Source organism: Cryptotermes secundus, unplaced genomic scaffold (genome assembly GCF_002891405.2).
Source record: "Cryptotermes secundus unplaced genomic scaffold, Csec_1.0 scaffold722, whole genome shotgun sequence".
NCBI lineage: Eukaryota > Metazoa > Arthropoda > Insecta > Blattodea > Kalotermitidae > Cryptotermes > Cryptotermes secundus.
In genome coordinates, this window is record NW_019729219.1 from 1,205,283 (window position 1) to 1,229,951 (window position 24,669).

Consider the following 24,669-nt stretch of genomic DNA (forward strand, 5'->3'; position numbering starts at 1 on the left):
TGTCTCTCTCTCTCCAACACACACACCCGGGAGGAACTCTATTCTCTACAAGGAGGTAGTCTGTCGTGATTGATGCGTTTCGTGATTTTTCGAAGTCCTTCTAGGCAAATTGTTTGCCATGAACATACTACTCTGTCCAAAAAGTATCCGACCTTAGGCCGGGGAAGACGTTCTGTATCTGGGTGGTTACAATACCTAATTTCCTTCAAAGTAGGCCCCTTGTGACTCAACACACTTAGCCCAGCGGTCCTTCCATCGCTGGAAGCAATTCTGGAAGGCTTATTTTAGAATGGTGTGCAGCTGCGCCGTCGCGTTCTGTATGATGTCCTCGCGGCTGTCAAAATAGCAGCCTTTTAGCGGTGTCTTCAATCTCGGGAACAGCCAAAAATCACAAGGAGCCATGTCAGGAGAGTAGGGAGCCTGGCGAACCTGCGGAATGCCATGCTTGGCCAGGAAACCCTGGATCAGGTGCGATGAATGAGTTTGGTCGTTGTCATGATGCAGCTGCCAGTTGCGTGCGTCCCACAGCTCCGGTCTCTTGCGCCGAACTGTATCATGAAGATGGCGAAGGACTTCTTGGTAATACTCCTTATTGACAGTCTGGCCTAGTGGTGCGTACTCATGATGCACAACACCCCGGTAATCGAAAAAAACAGTCAATATCACCTTCACATTGCTCCGAACCTGTTGTGCTCTTTTGGCCCTCGGGGATGTTGGATGCTTCCATTTTTACGCCTGGACCTTGGTTTCTGGGCCATATCCGTACACCCACGACTCGTCACCAGTAATCACAGTTTTCAGGAACTCAGGATCCCTGTTGGCGTACTGCAGCATGTCCTGCGCGACCTCAAGGCGAAGTTGTTGCTGCTACAGCGAAAGCAGATTGGGCTAAAATTTTGCCGCCACTCTTCGCATGCCCAAATCCTCAGTTAAAATTGTGTTTGCGGAACCCCTGCTGATCCCAACCTCATCAGCAACTTCACGGATGGCCAAACGACGGTCCTCCATGATCAGTGTCCGCACTTTTTCGATGACATCAGCATTTCGGCTCGTTGACGGTCTCCCGGAACGCTGCTCACTCTCCGCTGACATACGGCCATGTTTAAAGCGGTTGAACCACTTTTTAATTTGAGTGACCCCCACTGCATCATCGCCGAAAGCCTGCTGAATTTTTCGAATTGTTTCCGTTTGGGTATCCCCAAGTTTCTGACAAAACTTGATGCAGTATGGCTGCTCCAAGCGTTCTGTCATGTTGAGCGAAACGAGAATGCGACGAACACGTGTTACACCACTTCGCTATCTGGCATCCACAGACGCAACCGGCGATGTTGCGAGTCAGCAAAAAATCACGCATGCGCATGAAAGTCCCTTCTACCACTACTCTCAGTTTCCCCACCCCTTTGGCCAGTGCTTACAGCGGAAAAAAAAATAAAGTCGGATACTTTTTGGACATACGGTAAAAGTATAAAGTACAGGCTTGCGAACCTTTCTGCCCTCCTTTTGAAAGATTTACCCAAATGCAAACCGATGATACATACTTGTGCTCATATGTATAGTACTTTGCTTTATTAGATATTTTATATCAGTCGAAATTACATACACCGAATTAATATTGTCACGTGTAATATTGACTATAGACGGGGTTCGGATTGATAATTGGATTTATTAACAAACAACAGGTCGTAACTGCAATTAATTATTACACTCTTGCTGCTTTACACAATGCATAATCTCTCCACACCAATCTATTCACTCTATCTGCACTAGTTATCAGTCTCACTGAATCACACACTCCAAATATAGCCTTTAATTCACACAATAAATCTTCACTATCTGACTTCTCAGCTATCACTCACTATCACACTCATAAAACCTTCAAATCACATATTAAATCATCACAGGCCGACCTCCTGTATTCTTCTGTAATCCTGGTTCCAATTCACGTGCTTCCGCCTCTACTACGTGTATTTCTCTCTCGTAACTCTGAACTCAGGGCTATTCCGTACAATTATATGGCCGTCGGACAGACAGCGCAACATCATAAATATGTCACGTGATCGCTACCCATTACTGTTGTGTGACGTCACCGTACGCGCAGAAAACATGTCACGTGACGGCCATGTACTGTTGTGTGACGTAACAGCGCGTGTGTTGCATAGCAACGGTCCTTCCGTGTAAGTAGGAAACACTGTTCCTATACTGTTGGCCGCGTGTGTGTTGCGGGCATTGTCTAACACTTGCAAATGGGTTTCATTGACATGTAATTTCACTGAAAGTTCTGGACATCTTTATTCTAAAAAAAAAAAAAATCTTACACAAAGCTTGTGAAAATGAAAGAAAATAACCGACGCCGGCTGTGAATACCGAATGGGCCTTCGGATTCCACAAAAGGTGGGGAACTTCCTTAGCAGATGAACGATTATTAGCGTCTCTAGAGAGATCTCGTTCCCCAGAGTAATGTTAGAACCACCCACTGATAGTACCGAAGACATGTTTTGCTCTTCGGCAAACTATTCGCATTTTTCTCTTATTATTAGTTACTGCTGCAGCCTGCCCTGGTTAAAGATACCAAATTAAGAATACAAATTACTTAATATATTTTAATTTTCCATATTTACAGTTGTATGCATATATAAAATAACCGTAGAAACTCTTTACGAATGATACAACAATCATGTGTCTAATACCTTCATATAAGAATATATAATGAATATGGAAGGGCTAGGAGGTGGTATTAATTATCATTATCCATTGTAGCATAAAGGTAAACTTTCATATAACGACGGATAATATTGTCACGTGTATGGGGGTACGCGTGAGGAAAATAACGGGCTCTAGTTAAGAGGATTGGATTTATTAGCACTTCGGTTATACTCTCTCTTAATTACAATTAATACAGCGCTATCGCTGATTTACACTTTCCATTTCACCGCTGAACACGTATTAGGATTCTCTGTCTTCACCAATTGTTTCTCAACACAGAAACTATCATTTCAAATCACTTTGACGTCTTCTTGTAATTTTCGCCTTCAATCAATCTGTACTCCTCAGTCCGAACCTGTAATCAGTTAATCTTCACAGTTCGCTAAGGATACGCTCCTTTCTCGTCCTTGTAATCAACTGCTGAATCCTCCTGGACTCCTTTCTGTGACGGCTTCGTGTGTACTTGACTCACGGCTTCTCAATTATGACTGACTGCAAAACACCTTCACAGTCCCCTATAAGCCTTCGACAGGGATTCCATAGAAAACGCCTAGTATTGTATATGATTTTACAGTTATGTTGCTTATAACTGGGGATTGCGCGGACCACAATGAAAACAAGCCACGTGATAGCTTTCTCGCCAGTTCATTGGTGCGCTGATTTTTGCCTAACAACGAGATATAAACTTTCGTCGTTGTGAAAAGTACGATTCACGCATTTATTTAGTTTTAGCTTAGTTTTCTTTAAACCAGAGATGAAGACTCAAAACTTCGAATTTTGAACAGATTTATTGGTTAGTGGTCGAAGCTTCAAACAGCCACTCGCCGACTGCCATATTTCAACCGTAAGGTAGTTGAACTAATGAACATTTATACCATTGAGACTTTGGATTGAGCACGAATGTGGCGTGTCGTAGAGGCTATGTTGCTTGCATTCAGAGCAGGAGTTCAGCGTATTCCATGCTTCTCTTTTTAATCTGCAGCCACATTCCGCCAGCAGGAGCCAGTATGAATGACCTGGGATCGAACATCAGAGGAACAGGAGTTTTCTTGCTCACGCTGAACTGGTATTTGGACAGAAGAGAAACCAGTCCCACCTTGGTTTGCATCAATCCGAACCGCATCCCTGGAACCGATGATTATGCATTGGTTAGTAAGTCAGCAAACAAAAGTTCTATGTGTTAATCATTTCGATTTGTCTTTCATTTGGATACACGAATGGAAAAGCGTTATACCGACAGAAAGAAAACTTGGGGATTTGTTGCTGGAATTTGTTTCTAAAAGTATGCAATAAAGGTGTATTTTGGCCATTTTGAGCAATAACGTATAGCGCTTTATATTGTCACGTCTGTTATTGATTATAGATGGAGTTCGGATTGGTAATTGGGTTTATTAACACCTTATGCAATTAACTTATACTTACAAGCAATACAGCGCTACTGCTGATCTACACAATTTACGGTTCACCTTTACACATGCACTAGGATTCTCAGTTTTCACTATTGGTATCTTGGTAACGGAATTAAAACAGTCACATTGTGACTAAATCTTCTGAAGCTTCTAATCAAACACTAAGTCTTCACAGGCTGACTTCTAATTCTTCAACTACTGACCTACAATAACGCACAATAAATATATGGATTCAAGATGAATTGTTACGGTGTGCGTAAAAGTTATCCCAGCCCTTAACTATTTGAGCACTATAACTTTAAGACGTGTGGGGGGTAGATATGTAGATCCATATTTTCTTGACCCCGGGACTAGTTGCAGGTGAGTTGTCAGCTTCACGCTCCGGCCTCTTTACCCCTGGGAAAGGTCCTCCGTACCCATTTTATAGGAGGTTCCGTGGACGTCATGGAGAAGTGAAACTTCTTTACTCTACCGGTACTCGAACTCGGACTTCTGGGTCGTCCAGCCCGTAGCCTGTCGCTATACCGATTGCGCTATCTCGGATCTTTTTATGGTATGCGTACTATATTAAAAATCCCTTTCCACTCTTCAACGCCTTATGTGGACACTGATAGATATAAAACAACGATACGTAATTCATTGCACTTAAACTGAAACGCTTTTGTTAACATTCAGCTCTAATGAAGTATCTTCATCTGGATGAGAAATTAGTGTCAGATGTATGTCAGTTTTGGGCAAAAGGATCTGCAAATCAACACAGGAGTAAGAACCCAACAAAGAGCATCAGGACGCATATACGTATATACAAGTACACACATTATTGCACGTAAGAACACGTGTTTCGAACATAAGGACATTTAGGCGTGAATGTAAATGTCACTAGGGAAATTATTAGCATACACGTATCCGTCAGAAAATGTCTCATGAATAAATACATTTTAGAGCAAACTTAAAGCTAAAGAGCAATGATAATGAGAGTCGGTCGTGCGCAAATAAAAATACCGATATACCATATACCAGAATATGACAATCAGCATATAGACATAAATGTGAATAAATATGGAAATGAATTGAATAATTATCTGTTATTGTGGATTCTTAGAAGGACACAGGTACATTTCATAAAACAAGAAGTCTAGACATGACGCAATAATGTCATCCAGAGCACAGAAATTGAGTGAACAAAAGAATAAATTAACTCTGTAATCAGTTACAATTTGATGGAATAACAATAACAAATATCGTTCCCAAATGAAGAAAAGTCACTGGAATCAGCATTAGAATTGGAGCGACTAATGTTCTAAAAACAACAGGCTAATATCTGAATAAGAAGAGAAGGTGATTATTACTTAATATGATCCCTGTACTTTCAATAACACTTTTATCGGATACTTACTGATGGGTGCAACTTACCTATACAAATTCTGGGTCCCTCTCCAAAAGGAAGGTAGACATAATGGTGTCTCTTCTGCTTCTCTTCCTCACTGAACCGTTCGGGGTCAAACCTGTCAGGTTCGGGGTAATATTTGGGGTCGTGGTGAAGACCAATCACGGGTATGAAAACCCGCGTTCCTGTGTCCAAAACAATGTCTGTTTCCGGAATTTTGTACTTCTTCGAAGACTCGCGGTTTACCGTTGGAAGTGGCGGATATTTTCTGAGAGTTTCTGAAATAGAAGCGTTTGTTTTATCTGAGACACTTTTCGTCGAATGTTCCAGCACTTTTGTGTGTTGGTGATATTTAGACAACGAGGTGAGTTTATTGTCTGTATTGGTTTCAATATCGCCTAAATGCACTTCTCAATGACATTAAAATCATTCTGTGACTCCTATTTTCGATTATTAGCTGCTCCATATTTGGATTTTACACATAATCAAACGCTACAGTCACGTTATTTGGTACATATACTTAACAAAACTAGAGTATTACATAACATTAGGGCAAAAAGTAAGTTTAATTTCGTAGATTTTATAAGTATGATTACAAAATCTTTCTTTTCCTATCGTTATGGTTACGTTAGCTGTTGAATGGATAATAAGTCATCTCTGTAGGTGATTCCGCTGCCTCACAAGTTCAGGGGTGGGGAACAGGTGGATGCTTACAAAATTACATATTAGCAGAGTAGAGGACGAAATGATCCGGTATTTTATCTGGTAACAAAATCTTTATTTCAATTACAATACTAGAAACTAACATTCAAAAATGACCATTGCATGGAGATTTATTCTCTGTGTGTTGCCTGAACTTACAGTTCAAAAGAAACATTAAAGAATGGCATTTGCTGAGTGGGCTCAGAGTAATGAGGTATCGTTCAACAGTGTTTGGTTTTCTGATGAGGCACACTTCCACTTGGATGGTGAGGTTAATAAACAAAATGTGCGATTTGGGGCGTCAGAGATTCCACGTGCGATTCATGAAAAGGCACAACATGGATTGAGAATTACAGTGTGGTTCGTCATCTCAAGTCATGGATTGCTAGGACCAATTTACTTTGAAGAGACAGTGAACAGTGAGCACTCTTTAAGCATGCTGCGCAATACTTCTGTGGATCTTGCTACAGGTTTGCCAATACAGACTCGGATGTTCATGCAGGATGGAGCCAGGCCGCACACAGCGAATGTTGTTTTGGTATAATTGCGTGATATTTTTGACTCATGTGTCTTCTCAAACAGATTTCCTGATCGTTTCGCATGTGGACAGAACTGGCACACGAATAGTCCTGATTTAAACCCATATTACTGCTTTCTTTGGGGATTCCTTAAGGGAAAGATCTTTCCGAAAAAGCCGCAAAAATTATTGGAATTGACAGCACTAATCATTCAGGCCCGCAACCAGATAACTGAGGATATGTACCGTCGAGTAATCAGCAACATCACAATTCAGTTTGAAGAAGTTCCCATACGTAATATTTGTCATATCGAAACTTGAATCGCCGACGATAAATCTACATGCAATGGTCTTCCTTTATGTATGATAGTGTCCAGGATTGTAACTGAAATAAAGACTTTATTAATATATTAAATACAGAATCATTTCGAGAACCACTCTGTACATTTCTTCCACTAATCAAAATTAAATACTTTTGGAATTTTCGATATTGATTCTTTACATAAATAGCTGATTATTAGTTTGTCTTATTCAGCAGACGTGCAGTACATTTGTTGACAGGCCTACTTGCAAAGGTCAGATGTCTCTGTTTCGATTATGCGAACTACTTCGCACACCGGTTTAATTTTTACCGCGAAAAGAACCTTCTGCTCCATATCCATTAAACAGTAGGCTGGACGTGGTGATGCAGAGTACAATTTCAACTCTCATCTCAAGGATCGGTTCCTAGTGGTACAGTCCGTGGTCATCACTTCAGTTTGGGAAAGACTGACGCTTGTAAAACTAACTTATAATACGGCACACAGACAACAGTAGAAGAGATTATCGTGCATTTTGCCTCACCTGATACAACTTTGTCCAAGTAGCTCATCTCCTGGACGGCTTCGTATGAGAGTTTCCCGTCGTGTTTCTCTAGCACCATGTCGATCTCTGTGCGCAGGCGCTCCTGTATGTCCGGGTTTACTGACATCTCGTACAGACAAAACGTCATGGTAGTCGAGGATGTCTCGAAACCCGCAAGGAAGAAGACAAAAGCTTGGGCAGCCAGGGAGTTCATCGACAGACCTGTAGAATGGTACATACTTGTACAGTCCAGAATCTAACGAATTAGGCAACCGGATAAACCACCCACGCAAGATATTACTGAAATATTAAGCTCTCCAGTATAACAAACTTAACGGAAGAGATTACAGTGGATGTATACACTTGTATGTTTTGGCCCCTTTGAGCTATGTTCAGAAGCATGACAATATAAGAAATTTCGCTTTACACTTATTATAGATCTTGAAGTATGATTCACATTTATAAATTATCAAGACAACCATGTTTTTTTTTTTTTGCAACAGAAGTAGGGAAAGTTGGCCTAATATCGTCCACACTTCTTTCAACCTCATTTGAGGCAAGGATAACTGATGAACGAAGAAAATAATTATACAAATTGGTGAAAATATGTATGCACTTATCATTTATTCAAGAAAATTGGCACATATAAATTTAAGAGTCTCTTTTTTTTTNTTTGAACGGCTGTTGTACTGCGATGTGGAAAGCAAATGGAAAAACTACCACATTATCACTTTTCCTGGATAGTCTCTTTCCAAAAACAGAAGATCACATTAAGCGGAGGAACTGTTTTGGAAGAGACTGTGGACCTGTCATCTGACTGTTACTGATCAATCAATCAATGAGTGCCTTAGCGATATTAGGAACGCAGATCTTCCAATTTAATTCACCCCAAAGCATCTTAAAGTAATATTTATAGTAAGGAAGTTGGAAAACTGAATTATCAATCATCTTCAAACAAGTTTCACTGTAATGATGTGGAAATGTAACACACAGAGATGAAAATGCATAAAAAGGGAACAATAAATGGAACTTCATAATGCAAAAAAAGAAAATTGTTTGAACTGAAAACATGTAAAAGTAATAACAAGCCTGACCAAACTGAAAGCTAAAATTTGAAAGAAATGCAGTATTAATCACTCTGGATGTCCAGACGGTCACTGCAGGTGGACTGATTCCAGTCTTCACGTCGTTCTGTACATTCCTCAGGCATTATTAATGGCACTTGGTGCAGAGCATTCATTTCTCTCCGCTTTTGTCTTCTGAGAAAAAATATTCACACTACCGACACTGTGCTGACTAAAATCATGCAAGTTATATTCAGTGCTGCTATTGGTACATTGAACACTTTCGATGCCTTGAGCATGCTCGTCTTCTTAACTTTGACTACTTTAACTGCATCAGAATTGATTCTACACCCACACCCTGTGTTTCTTTGCACTATTTGTTGCCTCTAGGGATAAATAAAAATAATTTTCAAATTTCTTAATGAACAAAATGAATTCCTACTATCTTACAGTGGACAATATTGAGACACCCCTAGCACACAACATTAGGAACCTACTTCGGAAACAATATGGCGCACGGTTTACGAGAAGCTGTTCACACTAAAAACCTGGTTGTAATTTGCCAATAAGTATTATAATGAAGCTGTGTGTAAGAAGCTAGGTATGACTTCACAACTTTAGTGTAGAAAATCAAATAGTATGTGTATGTTTCCAAGAACTCAGCCTTAAGAAATTTCTAATTATCAGCGTACGTCCTCTTCTGAGAATAACATTGACTACACTGATTCACAATGCGACAAAGAATCAGGGAGGAGCAACTTTCAATTAAAAACGACAAAGTGCATTACTACACACACACACACACGCGCGCACGCACACAAATCCGGTGGACGATATAGGCGACTTTCCAATATCATCCAATAGCCCTGAATTGTACACAGCTCACAAACACTACTGCATATCGTCTTTTCTCCCACTTTACTTGTTATAATGCTGTTAATGTTACTGATCCTTAAAACATCTTACTGTACCGTGCACTGTCGGTTGTGTGTAGTATCAGTGTGTGTACTGGAATGTTTGTTACACTAGATAAATTTTATTCCAGTAATTACAAAAAGTGCAATTCTTAAGGTGTCAGATAACAATGAATTAACTAATGTAACTAAAGTAATTAACCAAACTAACGAAGTTAAACAATAGAATGATCAAATGAAGGAGAAGATAGACAGGGAATGTAGCACGTATGGAAGGAAAGAGGAATGCATGAAGTGTTTGGTGGTAAAGCCAGAAGGAAATAAACCATTTGGAAGAACGAGGGGGTTGTGAGAGGATAAGATTAAAATGGATCTAAGACAATAGGATGGGTTGATATAAATATTGGATTTATCTTGTTGAGAACAGGAATCAGTGGGGGGTTCTTTTGAAAGTGGCAATGGGACTACGGGCCCCGTAAAATTATGGGAGATTCTTGAGTTGCTGCGCTGCTTTTGGCTTCTCAAGAAGGACTCGCCACCATGATGTTAGGTAAATAAACCACTACCGGTAAATTAAAAAATTAAGAGTTAAACTGACGACAATAGAAATGATTGAACCAATTAAAGTAAGAATTCCCAGAGCACCGCAGACAATTGCATCGTAGTTCTATCTTTCCTGCTATGTAGCCGTTCTCAATATGTCGGCGATAATTTTAAATGAAATAAACAGAGAGATAATTTGTGTTGACGGCGTAATTACTGTCATTTCATGTTCCCAAATTAATTAAATGAACCAACCAAACGAAGTAAACCAATTAATAACAACTGAATTAAAGTAGAAGAACTAAGACAAGTTTCCAGCTAACTAAGTATGTGCTAACAGTCTATTCCTTCACCAAGTAACAGACACCTAACTTGAAAATGAATAAATTTTAACGATGTTTGAAGCTGTAATATAGCGTTCGTTACGTATAAGTAATGAGCCAACTAAATCCAATTCATATCCATATAATCTCTTTTTCCGAGATTGGTTTAGTGATACCTTCCATTCACGCGCCAATAGCAGGTTGTTTCTTCTCTTGAACTTTGTTTTATAAAAGTAGCCCCCTCGTAAGAACAGTATTAGAAGGATATGTGGTGGAGAAGCCAAAAGTGCATTAGGTGCTATCGCTTGAGAGCTACATAAACTAAATATATAATATGAAGACCATTTTCATAAAGATAAATGCACGTAGACGCTATATCTATTTAAGGGAGACTTTCTGTTTGAGAGGCTACATACCATCCGCTGTTTCACAAGTTCCATTCATTTCCTCTTCACTTCGGTCCTCAGCTCCCTGCTCGGAGTCCAAGCTGCCCTTCTCCTTAAGCTGTATCAACAGTTGCATGAAATCATTGCGCTTCACGTTATTCTTTTCGCGATATTCAACTGTTTCCTGCACCATTTTCAGGAAATATTTAGAAACGTCCGAATCAAATATAGATAATTTTAGCTTATCTAACACAACTGGTGCAACGGCTGACAAAATTCCAATGATTATTCGCTGGATTGATGGTTCGAAAATTTTTCTTCCCCACTGTCTGAATTCCGCGTCGTCATTATTCAGGCAGTTACACTCGATACCGAAAGCACAGGACGAAATTACGTCCGTGCTGAACCTAGCTAGAATGTCCTTAACTTCAATAACCTCTCCCCTTCCCGCAATATTTTCCAAGCAAAGTTTAAGTTCATCTCCACATTCCACAAGTCTCTGGAACATCATTTTCATCTTCCCGGATGTGAAAGTTGGGGTCAGCTTGATCCTAAGGTTTCTCCATCTCTTTCCAGGTAATGAAAATAGATGCCCCGACAGAGGTGCTGTTTCTTCATTCATATAGACTCCCCGATCATGGAAAGTAGAGAAATCTTTAACTAGTACATCCTTAATTAAATCAGGGTCTAGGAGAAATAACCGCGGTCTGCTGATTATGTACACTCCTCCGTATCTGTGCCCTTCAAGCCTTGTGTAAATGTCTCTGATTACATATCCAAATTCTTTCCGCATCAAAGCGACCTCCTTGAAATTTCCAAATGGGAAACACGGTTCGACGTACGGTACATTACGTTTCTTCCAGTAAGTGAATGACCACTTGAAATAGGCGTAAACCACTGAGAGGACACAAGCCACCAGCACCCCCACACCCAGAAGTAGTGACTCGAACAGGAACCCCATACTTGTCAGCAAGACGCTGCTGAACGCGTAAACGTCCGCCCTGTTGAAAAATTCATTACAATTCAGATTAGAACAGTTCATTGTGAAATGCATTTAAATAAAACCGAGATATATACAGGTGTATACAGAAACTGTGAGCACAATATATGTCAGTAAATCCGAATATTTTTATGCGACTATACTAGATAAATCCGGGAACTAATTATTTACTACCGAGGGCATGCATTATAAGTAATGCGGAAAATTAATTTTGGTCTATACTGGCTGAACACGACTGATACTTTATAAGAGGTTGAAAACTGAAATTAAGAAAATATATGGATAAATACCGTCTTAAGTGCAACAAATTTTATTGTAGTTTTTACTTCTTTTCCTCCTCCACACTACATGTTTCGGCCCTAAATGGCCATCATCAGGTGTGTATCACTCACGTAGCTGTTACACTGCTTGTTAAAATTTAAAATTACCAGTCTTTCTAATTGTATAAAATCTTTGTTAATCTACACGCGTCGATTTGATTNTCATTCTTTAAACCAGCTGAGTACACAAATACATTCTCGAATAAATTATACCGTATTTGCGAAAAGAGAAAATACAATATTATAGTAAAATATATTTAACATTTTTATAAAAATATACTGGTCTGTGAATGTGTTATAATTCGATGAAGTTATGGCCAGAGTTTTTTTGGTAAAAGTCAAAATATATTTCTGCCATTGCTTTTCGGGAAGGAATAATGCCTTTAATGTTCCTGCAGGAAAAATTGGATCTAGAAAGGGGGCACCTCTTCTCTTCCAGTATTTGTGTACATAAGAAAGATACACGTATACATGTAGCACTCCGAAGAGGACAGTTGCAATGGTAGTCAACACCAACAACAGATATAACATTTTATAGATAAAAGTAGACCGACCGAAGTGTCTGGCATTTGAATCATTACTGCTTGTAATACAGCTAGGCTGTCGAAATTTAATCTAAACACTATTAATTTTATCTACATATCATTTTAATTTCGGGGCACGTGGTAGCGTAATTAGTTGAGGGTCTATGCTACAAGCCAGAAAGTCGTGGGTTCAAGTCCCGATGAGGTCACTGGATTTTTTTCAATTGACAAAATCCTTCCAGCCGCACTATGGTCCTGAGGTTGACTCAGCTTCTAAATAGTTTTCCTGGGGAGTAAAGCGCGACCGGCGCGTAAGGCTGACAACTTTACCGCCATCTATGAGCCGATTGTCTAGATAATGTGGGAACCTCAACGTCTCACAACCCTATGGGCCTTCACGGCCTGTTAAATGGATAGCTTTACTTACTTATTCATTTTCATTTAAAAAATGAAGAAAAAATCGAAATAAATTAATGTAAAATAAAGTATAGCAAAAACCAAATTATAATTTAATACATTTAATTAGTTTGACTCTTAAATCAGTTTCGGTATCCCTATAATATCGGTGCTCTAGTGAAGTGAAGAGAATACAGGGAGTTCAGTGTCCTACCTACGTCTGCCGGGAATACCGATGAGAGGGATGACGTCACGTTGTATTTAAAGAACGTGATTACACAGTTTCCTCACTGTGGGGCACTTCAAATGAGGGTACATACGAGTATTAAGTGTTAGGTTACGTAACACCGTTCATCTCTTTTTTTTCTCACAAAATGGCCAATCTATAAAGCAAATATGTTAATGATATAATTAAAATTTTATTACATATGGTTCATGTAAGGGTAAAGTTTTCCCTGTGTTTAATTCATTAAGCATCCCGTCAAGCTGACGCATAGTGGAGTAGAGTTATAGATCCACCATTCTTAAACTCGGCTCTAGATGGAATTGAGTGGTCAGCTTCACGCCACAGCTGCTTTGACGTCGGAGAAAGAGCACCCGGGGCCTTTTGGATAGTAGGTTAGGCGGGTTTCAGAGTCCGTCTGGGCGCTGTGGAGAAGAGAGAAGTCTCTTGCCGCCGTCGGGAATCGAACCCCGGCCATTCAATCCATAACCCGTCTCTGTACCGACTGAGACATTCCGGCTCCAATCCCTAATAATTTCAGCATTGATCTTGTTGTTCAATCCGATGCTATATATACCGGGTTTCAAAGAGGTCTTTATTGTTTGCATCCTGTTGTGTATTATATATAATAATATTATACAACCGTCAACTCAGTTTTGTAATAAATATCCAGTGTTATTGTATTATGGTCCCGATACAAGAACAATCTCAAGAGTGTTCAAGAACACTAATACTAATAATAGTATTCAAAACTACTAATACGATACGAAACCATCTAAAACCAGGGGAGATAACAATAGACACACAAAATCAAAGCAGAGTGCGCCGATTAAAATGCAACGAATGGCCATTCAAATACGTGGGCATACAGGACATAGATATGAAGTCCGGTATAAAATGCCATCCAGGCAATAAAAATAAACAGAACTCCACATACGCTCAACACGTACTCGACATGGGACACACATGACACAAGCAATGAAATATTAGAAATACTACACATCACAAAGGAAGGTCAATTACTAAACATACTTCAACGATTCCATATATAGAATTTAAGCAAAGATTACAAATGATTGATACCTTTCCAGATACCTATAATTCCACATTTGACACAATAAAGAAATATATGTCCAACATAAGATAAAATACGCCCCTACGGAAACAACCACTTGACCCTTCCCCTGAACATCATATGACCTATGAACATACCCATACCCACCACGACATTAAACAGTAGCTAGCTGGTTAGTAGAAATAGGACCACAGAATAGGACCAATCGCTACTTAATAACAAGAAGACGTGGCACCCGTATATGGGACACGATACAACATACGCGTAAGTAAGATACGAGAGGAAATAATAAAATAACATAAAGCACCTCAAAGTCACTGGTCAGCGCTGAATAGACCAAAGTTTCTTGGTGTTCCCAACCAAAAATTGGAAGGATTAAGATCAGGGGATCATGCAGGCTAGAAGAGGACCTCCGCATCCTATCCATTTTTGCACCGAAAGTCTGGTTCTTCTGCTGTAAGACAATGGTACCCCGTCATGCATGAACTACATGTGTTCTCACTGATGAAGCAGTAGTTCCGAACTTACTGGTAAATCATTTACGAAAAATCGACGGTACACTGTAGCTGTTAGTCTGCTAGGTAAGACAACTGGTCCTAAGAGTTGATCACATAAGCTGCCCACCTAGAAATTGTCTTGCCCATATCTGAATAGGCATTAATTTTTGGACACATGCCGAATGAGTGTTTTGCTACTTTAAGTGAGCACTATACCCCTTTAAAACATATAACCATTTCTTCAACACTGTATGAGTACATTATACTAGCAGTAAGCAGTTACAGACTTACGGTAGGTCTTCTCAGAACAAAGAGAGAGCCGAATTTTCCTGGTCTTATTCGTACGGAATTTGGGCTTACATTTTTTTATATTCCCATATTTCATGAAGTTTATTTAATACAAAAAAAAATACATGTGATAAAATATGGAATAATATCTATGGAATACGTACGGATTCCTGTGTTTAGTTTTTATTTTTTGTTTAAGTAGAATAGGTGTAATCATATTATTTTTTCCAAAAGTTTTTACTTAATTCACAGTTGAATTTCCACGTTATAATTTGATTTGTTGTCGGCAATGAAACCATATTACTNTAATAATAATAATAACCCAATTAATTCTTATTTAATCATAATAATAATAATAATAATAATAATAATAATAATAATAATACTTGTAGATAAACATTTACAAGCTCTCACCTTTTTCTTCCAGACTGTACACTAATATAAACTAATCGCACAAGGGTTAATTTAGTGCATTACAGAAGTAAAGCAGTGACCCAAGAAAAGTTCCTGTAATATTTATGCGGCTTAATTTTGTGTGCGCAAGAAATACCTCCGTGCCACCCGTACTCACCAAGCTTGAGTTGGTACTGACAACACAAACATCCTCCTGCGATACAGGCATCGTCATGATGACGTGATTTGACCTTGCAGCACCGCTGAGCCATCTCGCATCTCTTGTCGATGATCATTAGCAGCATTACATCTTGGCTACTCACGTCAAGAGGAATAAATTTTTCTTCCATATTTTGCCAGACTCCCATAATACTTTCAGCCCTTCGGTTTATATTGGCATATCTGTGCCTTCTTTTGTACTTAAATTTACGAAGGCGGACGGACGGTGTTCAAGCGAGATGATGCCGCCCGTTCATAATACGACAAGCTTCTGGTATTCAACGGCAAGTTGCATCCGTCTAATCAGAATTTACATCCCCTTATTGGACTTAAGGGTGCGAGTGTTTATCCCGCAATTTAACTTCATGAAACGTACAAGTGGTAGTGGTATAGGTGGTAGAAGTGCGATTGCCCGACGTAAAACTAATGGATGGTCAAGTACAAGTTGAACTGCAACTGACAGTCACAAATACAAATCAAAGAAGTCACAGAAGAAGTACAGTATGCGCCATAATAAAACAGTACTTAAATGAAAAAGAGTCCTGTTGATACCACTGTCTATTCATGTGAACGCGGGTGTAAATTCTAATTAATCGGACGTATCTCGCACGTGCATCCCACAAAGGTGACATATTATTCACGGTCGAGATTATCGCGTTTATATATATCTTCTACCTACATTCGTGATTTTAAGTCCGAAAAAGAGCACGTGATAAGCTAATTCGAAACACATTCTTAATTATAATTCTCCGCTACACCTGCTGGGGCAAAAATATGTCAAAATATTTTGAACCCTATATGACATAACAATGATACAACCAGATTCTAACTAGTCATGCAAATGAGGGATAAAGTAACTACAGGTCTCATTACCGAGTGTTAAGTGCAGTGTTGTTACAGAATGATCCACCACGGTTCGGGTTGCATGGCTTTGAACCCCGTATTCTGCATTTTAATAGAACGTTGAATGGTTGACTTTTCTGTGCGTCGTGTAAATTATCTTCCTCCATAATTTTCATGTACACGTCCCAATATGAGATGCACCTTTCATTACACTAATTATCAGAGCGGTCATGCAATTGTTCGTTTATAGTGTGGCGTGCCGCCTAGGTCCGGAATATTTGGAATAAGAACGCATCCATTGCTATACAACGGCTAGCAATTTCTAGGCAGCGAAGCCTAGGAAATCGTTGCTCCTGAAATGAATGTCTAACAGAGGGGTTTTCACGGTTACAAACGAATTATCTGGGGCAGACACGTATTCCGGCTTTCGTTGTGTAAGAGCGTGCGAAATTAACCCTTCTACAAAGTATTCCCCGTTCAGTCCGATGGCAAGTTATAGCAGTCCACGTCGGCCAGAGACTTTGTATTTGACTTTAGAAGGAGAGAGTTATTATCCGACTAGAACAGGAGAGTTCTTATCCGACTAGAACAGAATTGTTGTAAAATTGAAGAAGAAACGTCTAAAGGACGTTATAAGTGGAGAATAACTGCAAGTGTGAGTGTAAAAGTGACTGTCCAATAAAGGTATTCGTTCAAATCCGAGAACTCACACGATTTTTTGTCGCGTTGCCTAGCAAACATGCGACAATATCAGTCGTTGTTCTTTTTCTTACATCTCAAATATTGTCAACATTTCAATAACCTCCATTTCCCGGCTGCATAAGAGTGATCCTCACATTTGTTACTTCTGGGAATTTGAGCTCATAATTATTATTCTTATTCAACTTCTCGTGTTTGATAAACTGCTGGCACATTCCTTAACTATCTTCGTTACAAGCGACATCTTTGATTGGCTCACACTGCTATCTACGCTTTCTTGTATACACACAACTCTTGTTTTGGGGTGCTTGTAACAGGTTGCTATGGAAGTGAAACTCATTATGTCATAGGTGTTATGCTAGCGATCCTGTTCAAAGTAACTGTATAAAATGTTCACAGTGGTGTGTAGAGTGTGTTATTAAAGTGCTCACAGGATCACATTGTGTACAGGAAAGCACGAGTTGTTACAGCTGACATTCTTGTAATTGTATTTTATAGTTTAGTCTAGAGCATATATGGTGATGTACACGTTTTGTGTTTTAATGCTTAGAAGAGTTTCGAATGATATTTCCTTAGGTCCGGATTGTAATAAGTGATTTCCCTATCTAATATTTGAGCATTATTATTGTGGGGTGGATACCTTTCATATAAAATATACGTATATGCTTCACGTATGTCGAGAAACATAATAATGTAAATAATGTCAATATTCGAAAATAGAATAAAATTTCTGAATAAATCATTCGATTTATATTTCAATGTCAGGTTTTTCAGATGTAAATTGTTCCCATCACCGGAATGGGGAGGGCGGGAGATAATGTTAAGAGCCAAGATATTTGCAATATTTTACTGAGTTTTCAACAACAAAACAGCTTAAGACTCCAGGCATTGTAACGTTTCCATCAACAGTGTGCTGCGACTGGATGTAGACGTGTGAAGGAACACTCAGGAATGTACTGGCAACAGTGTACAGCTCTCACAATTGTCGCTTCTGTTGCAGCTCTTCTTATTACTTAACAATTATTTTTATTAGTTGAGCAGTATTCTAGGATAGAACAAGGAACTCACTTGTACGTATAAAACTTTCTGCTGTGTTATACACGGGATACACGAATCTGCTGTTATGAATGTCGCAATTCGAACACGCTTTCAGACAGACCAACAGAGATGTGATTATAATTTCCGGAGCAGAAAATTGCCGTTTTTTAAAATGAACAGGGCCGTGTTTTGAATAAATGAGGACGATGGGTAATGTCCAGAAACATATTATTTGCACCGATGTACCATCGAAGATCTCTTTCATATAAGAAGCAACTGAAAATGAAACCAAATAACTGACGCCTCCTGCGAACACGAAAGTGAACATTCCGGCTCCAAAAAGGGGGGGGGGCATGTTGACTGGAAGAATGATAACTGCGCCTAGAGAGTTCTATTCCCCACAGGAAAGTTAAACCAACGACGGACAGTACCGGAGAAAAGGCTTGCTTTTCAATAAACTATTCATATTTATCTCTTAATATTTACTGCTGCAGCCAGAGCTGATGACAGGTACCAGATTAAGAATACAGATTATTTAATAACACATATAACTTTCCATAATAATTTTCCTTTGGAGTAAAACGCGGCCGGCGCGTAAGGCTGACAACCTTACCGCCATCATTTATCTAATACTGTTATATAACACTGATTAGTGAACATGGAACAGTTAGGAGGTTGTTCTAATCTTTATTATCTATAGCAGCATAAGGATAACTTTCTACAATGACAGGTTCTGTTCTAGGATTCAAGTAAGATGGTTGACGTCTGCTAGACTTGCAGAAGTAGGGATTGTCATGAGTACATTGAAACTTATCAGTAATACATAAATATAGCCATACGCCTTACTTCAAGGATTGATAACACTGAGTAACATTTCTCGTAACAATACGATCCAAGTTTTGTTTAGTTTTAGGGAGGCCTCCCTCACTTTCCTTTCTTTAAGCCAGAGATGAACATTGTAAACTTCAAAATTTTCACAGATTTTGTGTCTAAAATGTTTAATAATTTCAAGCTACGTAGTAATGGGCCGTTATGTTGAACTTGAACAATCAAGTACACGTAACACGGCGAAGATGTAGTTCTGGCTCACTTCAAGTTATAAACTGCCACTCGTTCACCGGCATGTTCAAACCCTTGGTTAGTTGTAGTTATTTTTTAGTTTCTTTGAGTGGGGCGAGACTTAGTCCACTTGGTACGTCGGCCACTAACTGGCCTATTGTACTGGTACCGGATGGCAGATGATGATTGAGGAGAAGTCGCTGGAATGGGAATTAGTAAGGGGAACCGAAGTACTCGCAGAAAACCTGCCCCAGTGCCAATTTGTCCACCACAATTCCCACATGATGTGACCTGGGCTCGAATCCGACCCTCCGCAGTGGCAAGCCGGCAACTAACCACCTGAGAAAGTTAGCTGAAACTTATAATCATTTATAATTTTGAGACTTCTGGTGTGTCGTAAAGACGTATGTTGCTTGTATTCAGAGCAGGAGTTCAGCTTATTCCATGCTTCTCTTTTTAATCTGCAGCCACATTCCTCCAGCAGGAGTCAGTAGGAATGATTTCCCATTGAAAACCAGAGGAACAGGAGTTTTCTTGCTTACACTGAACTGGTATTTGGACAGAAGAGAAACCAGTCCCACCTTGGTTTGCATCAATCCGAACCGCATTCCTGGAACCGATGTTTATGCACTGGTTAGTAAGTAAACAAACAAAAGTTCGCCTGCTTGTGGTACACTAAATAATGCTAAAATAGTTGACATGAACTTTATCGTTATGCTCAGAATTTAGTCATCACACAAAAACTGACAGAGAGTATACAATCCTGATTTCAATGAAAGCAGTGCTTTGTACCCGAAACAATTTCTGTATGGCGTGTATTTTACGTTTAGCGTGACTACCGCACTGTAATTTCGCAACGTTAGTTGTACATCTACAATAATGAATATCAGACAAAGATAATTAAAATGAAAAAGTGTTGTGGTGTACCTACTTTATTTAAGTATTACTTTCCACTATTCTTACGCCTTATGTGGACACAGATTAATGAAAAAGAGAGTTACAAGGGCATAAGAATGAATCTATATATACTGTGACGTGGACGGCGCAACGCTCGGTAAACCCCCCCCCCCCCACTCCGCGATGACGTAACAGAATCGGAGCAACTGCCGCCTCTACGGTAACAGACCAATCAACACTCCGTCCCACTCCCCCGCGGAGACGTAACAGCACTTCCCACAGTGACGTAACAGGGGACACCGCGGTTACTACGCAGCAATAAACAACTCAGCAGCGGTCCCCAGCAACGCCTGTAAACACGGCGTTTACGCAACAGTGGTAGCTATCACGTAACTGTGCTGTCAGTGGGGAAGCTACATATCGAAGAGGATTACCGGAGTAACCAGTCTGTTGCAGTCTAGCGTTCGCCGGAGTGAATGCAAGCAGGAGAACTAATTGTGTTACTGCCGGTGGCAGTAATTGTGTAATTTTGTAATTGTAAATTGTGTAAATGAAGAGCGAGTGGAATAAATTCGCTATATCCAAGACGGCGTGAAGTTATATGTCGCGTTATATACCCAACACGTGACTATATACATATATATATAAATTATTACAGGTAAGATCAAGTATTTCAAATACAGTATAATGAAATTTACGCGTGAATGGAAATGGCACTAGGAAAACAATTGGCTTAATCTTCAGAAGACATCCTAAGAATAAATATATTTTAGAGCGAACTGAAAGTTGAAGAGAAATGAAAGTGAAAGTCGGCCGTGCGGAAATAAAAATACCGAAACAGAAATACATTCAGGATATAGAAATACGTGTAAATGTGAGTATATATGGAACTGAATTGAGTAATTATCTGTAGTGTGGTTTGTTATAAGGGAATGGGTACATTTCATAAAGCAAGAAGTCAAGACATGACGCAATAATGTAATCCAGAGCACAAAAGTTGGTAAACAAATGAAAAAACAAACTCAGTAATCAATTACTAATTGCTGGAATAACAATAACAAATATCGTTCCCAAATGAAGAAAAGTCACTGGAATTAGCATTAGAAATTGAGCGACTAATATTCGAGACATAACAGGCTAATATCTGAATAAGAAGAGATGATAATTATCACTTAATGTGATCCTTGTACATTTCAATAACACTTTTATGAAATACTTACTGATGGGTGCAACTTACCTATACAAATTCTGGGTCCCTCTCCGAAAGGAAGATAGACATAATGGTGTCTCTTCTGCTTCTCTTCCTCACTGAACCGTTCGGGATCAAACCTGTCAGGATCGGGGTAATATTTAGGGTCATGGTGAAGACCAATCACGGATATGAAAACCTTCATTCTGGTGTCCAAAACAATGTCTGTTTCCGGAATATGGTATGGCTTCGAACACTCGCGCGTTAACGCTGGAAGCGGCGGATATTTTCGGAGAGTTTCTGAAACAGAAGCGTTTACTTACAAATTTTGGTTTTATTGCCGACTTTCGTCAGTGCAGCGATCGTGATGTAGGTCATAGATGAACTGATAATAAATGTTACTTGCACCCCATTAGACTTATTGCTAATTACCTTGGGTATATTATTCGTAACCCTTTGGTTTCTTTTCCTTCGCCCTTAGTTTTTATTATTTCTTTTTCAACATGTTTTATGCAAGGGTTAGGCTCATACCTACTTCTATGTGATCGAAAGTGAATCTAAACTGCTAACTGCATGCTTTGAATTACTTTCTGATTCCAAGAGGCGTTACATGAGCTCATTATTTTTTATTACATAACGTTTTATATAATTCTATTGCATATTTTTTCATGTTTCTTCCGACGTTCCGGTGGTTTAATATGTTGTTGATAATCAGGGGACGAGGTGGTGTTACTGCCTGCATGGGTCTACAATACTGACTAAACGAACTTCTGAATGACATAAAAGAATTGTGTAACTTCTAATTTTGTGATGTTATAATTTTTATGCAATACATAGGTATCTCTGAACAGACTGAAAAATTTTATTGGCTGCACGATTTCTTGGATTTCTGCGGTCAGGTTATTTTGTGCATATACTTCGCGAAAATAGTGTTGTACAACATGACACGTTAGGGCAAAAATAAGTTCACTTTCATAGGTTTTATAAGTATATTTGCAAAATTTCCTTTCCCTGTCGTCATGGCAACTTATTGTCGAATGAATAAACAGTCATTTCTGTAGGAGCTTCTGCTCTCTCACAAGTTAAAATGCCCCGGGGGAGGGGGGAAAGGGGGACGCTTACAAAATTGCATAATAGATTCCAACCATTAATACAAATTAAACACCTTTTGAATTTTCAATATTTATTACATAAGTAGTTAATTATTCAGTTCAGTCCTATTCAGCAGACGAGCAGTGTATTCGTTAAGAAGCCTACTTGCAAAGGTCAGATGTCGCTGTTTCGATTACGTGAACTGCTTCGCACGTCGGCTATTTTTTACCGCGAAAAGAACCTTCTGCCCTATGTCCATTAAACAGTAGGCTGGACGCGGTGGTGCGGAGAACAATTTCAACTTCATTTCAGGGATCGGTTCCTAGTAGTATAGTCCGTGGCCATCATTTCAGTGTAACAAAGACTGATGCTTGTAAAACGCTCTGATACTAACTTATAATACGACACACAGACAACAGTAGGAGAGAATGTCGTGCATTTTGCCTCACCTGATACAACTTTGTCCAAGAAGCTCATCTCCTGGACGGCTTCGTATGAGATTTTCCCGTCGTGTTTCTCCAGCACCGTGTCGATCTCTGTGCGCAGCCGCTCCTGTATGTCCGGGTTTACTGACAACTCGTACAGACAAAACGTCATGGTAGTCGAGGACGTCTCGAAACCCGCAAGGAAGAAGGCAAAAGCTTGAGCAGCCATGGAGCTCATCGACAGACCTGTAGAGTGGTATATACTTGCACAGTTCAGAAACTAACTAATCAGCCAACCGGCTAAACAAACTATCTGAGACATTATTGGAATATTAAGCTCTCCATTGTAACGAACTTAACAGAAAAGATGATATGATACGTATAGATTTACATGTTTCGGTGTGATAGTGAGAATGAAATAGACCATATAGAACAGAGACGCTTGTTGGAAGATATGAGTAAAATTAATCCTGGGGAAATGGAATTGACCTGTTATGGACTGGATGATTCCGGGTCTTTTCAACCTGGTAATGGGACATCGTCTATAGAAAATTTTGGGTAATTCCTGAATTTCCATCAAACTCTTGGCTTCGCAAGGAAGAGTCGGTTTCATGGAGTTCGATAAAAGTAACCAGTGCTGGCGACCACAATTAGGAGTTAACTAACTATAGTAGCAGTAACTGAACCCACTGAAGTAAGCATGTTTTTGGAAATTCAGTTATATTCGCACGGTACTGCAGGAAATTGCATCGAAAATGTGTCTTTCCTGCTAAGTAGCCGTTCTCTATATGTTGGCGACAAAATTAAATGAAATACTGTTTGTGTTCAAGGCATATTTGCTAGCAATTTATGTTCCCAAATTAATTAAACGAACAAAGTGAATCTGAAAAATAACTAACAGATCTACGCGATACAATTAATAAGAAACAAACTAATTTAATTAAAGCAGCACAACTGAGCAAATACGTTTACCGTAGAATCCTTTGCCACGCAACAATATTCAACATGTCAATAAATACACTGTAATGAAGTTTGAAGCTGTATCATAGATTTTGCTATCTCTGACTAAATACTGAACCAATTCAATTAAATTCACATCCTCAAATTCTCTGTCTTTATTAGTTTCATTATACCTAACATCCACGCATTAGTGGCAAGTTTTCTCTCATCTGGATTTTTTAGTAATTAAAAATATCCCGTTCTTAAGGAAAGAATTTGAAGGGTATGTAGAAGGATGGACAAAAGTGAATTACGTTCTATCATTTGAGACACAGATAATTTAAATATATGATACTAAGTTCAGTTTGATGAAAGTAAATTAACATAGAATATATATACAGAGTGTCCCAGGAGGAATGTGGCAAATTTCGGGAGGCTGTTCCTTATGTTAAAGTATGCCGATATAACCCAAAACACCTATGTCCAAAGTTGAACGGTTACAGAGATAATGGCCCGAGAAAAGTGTGGTCTTCTGGCGGGTCCACGCACTGTACCTGTAAGCTGAGACGTCTTACCTATGTTTGTCCTTGAGTGTGGTGGATTCGCACTAGCCGTAAGCTCATGTGCTACCTACAGAGTACGTTGCGGGCGCGTCGAAAATGGTTGGCAATTAGTTGTGCGGTGTTGCTGAAATGCCTTTTGTGTTTTCACACTTGGAATATTGTGATATGCATTTTGTGTGTGGATTTTGCGGTGGCAATG

The 24,669-nt window shown here is 39.3% G+C and overlaps 1 protein-coding gene and 1 long non-coding RNA gene across 8 annotated transcripts in view; one reads left to right on the plus strand and one right to left on the minus strand.

Moving 5' to 3' along the window:
* Positions 1-24,669, plus strand: part of LOC111865532 — a 41,368-nt gene that overhangs the window by 4,897 nt on the left and 11,802 nt on the right. The window contains exons 2-3 of the long non-coding RNA XR_002842987.2: positions 3,686-3,851; positions 19,833-19,998. This is a non-coding gene — a long non-coding RNA (uncharacterized LOC111865532). The remainder of the gene's footprint in view (positions 1-3,685; positions 3,852-19,832; positions 19,999-24,669) is intronic.
* Positions 1,679-24,669, minus strand: part of LOC111865529 (probable cytochrome P450 6a13) — a 47,023-nt gene continuing 24,032 nt past the window's right edge. For 2 of the 7 annotated variants that reach the window (XM_023853634.2, XM_023853631.2), the window contains exons 3-5: positions 7,562-7,783; positions 5,526-5,777; positions 1,688-3,828 (exon numbers count right to left, since the gene is read on the minus strand). In XM_023853634.2, the coding sequence (XP_023709402.1) occupies positions 3,638-3,828; positions 5,526-5,777; positions 7,562-7,783 (665 nt within the window). In that variant the 3' untranslated portion in view covers positions 1,688-3,637. Of the gene's footprint in view, positions 3,829-5,525; positions 5,778-7,561; positions 7,784-10,821; positions 11,793-15,528; positions 15,733-18,773; positions 19,976-21,499; positions 21,752-22,992; positions 23,215-24,669 lie in introns of those variants that run through there. The other 5 variants (XM_033751862.1, XM_023853632.2, XM_023853629.2 and 2 more) reach the window with 5 other exon arrangements.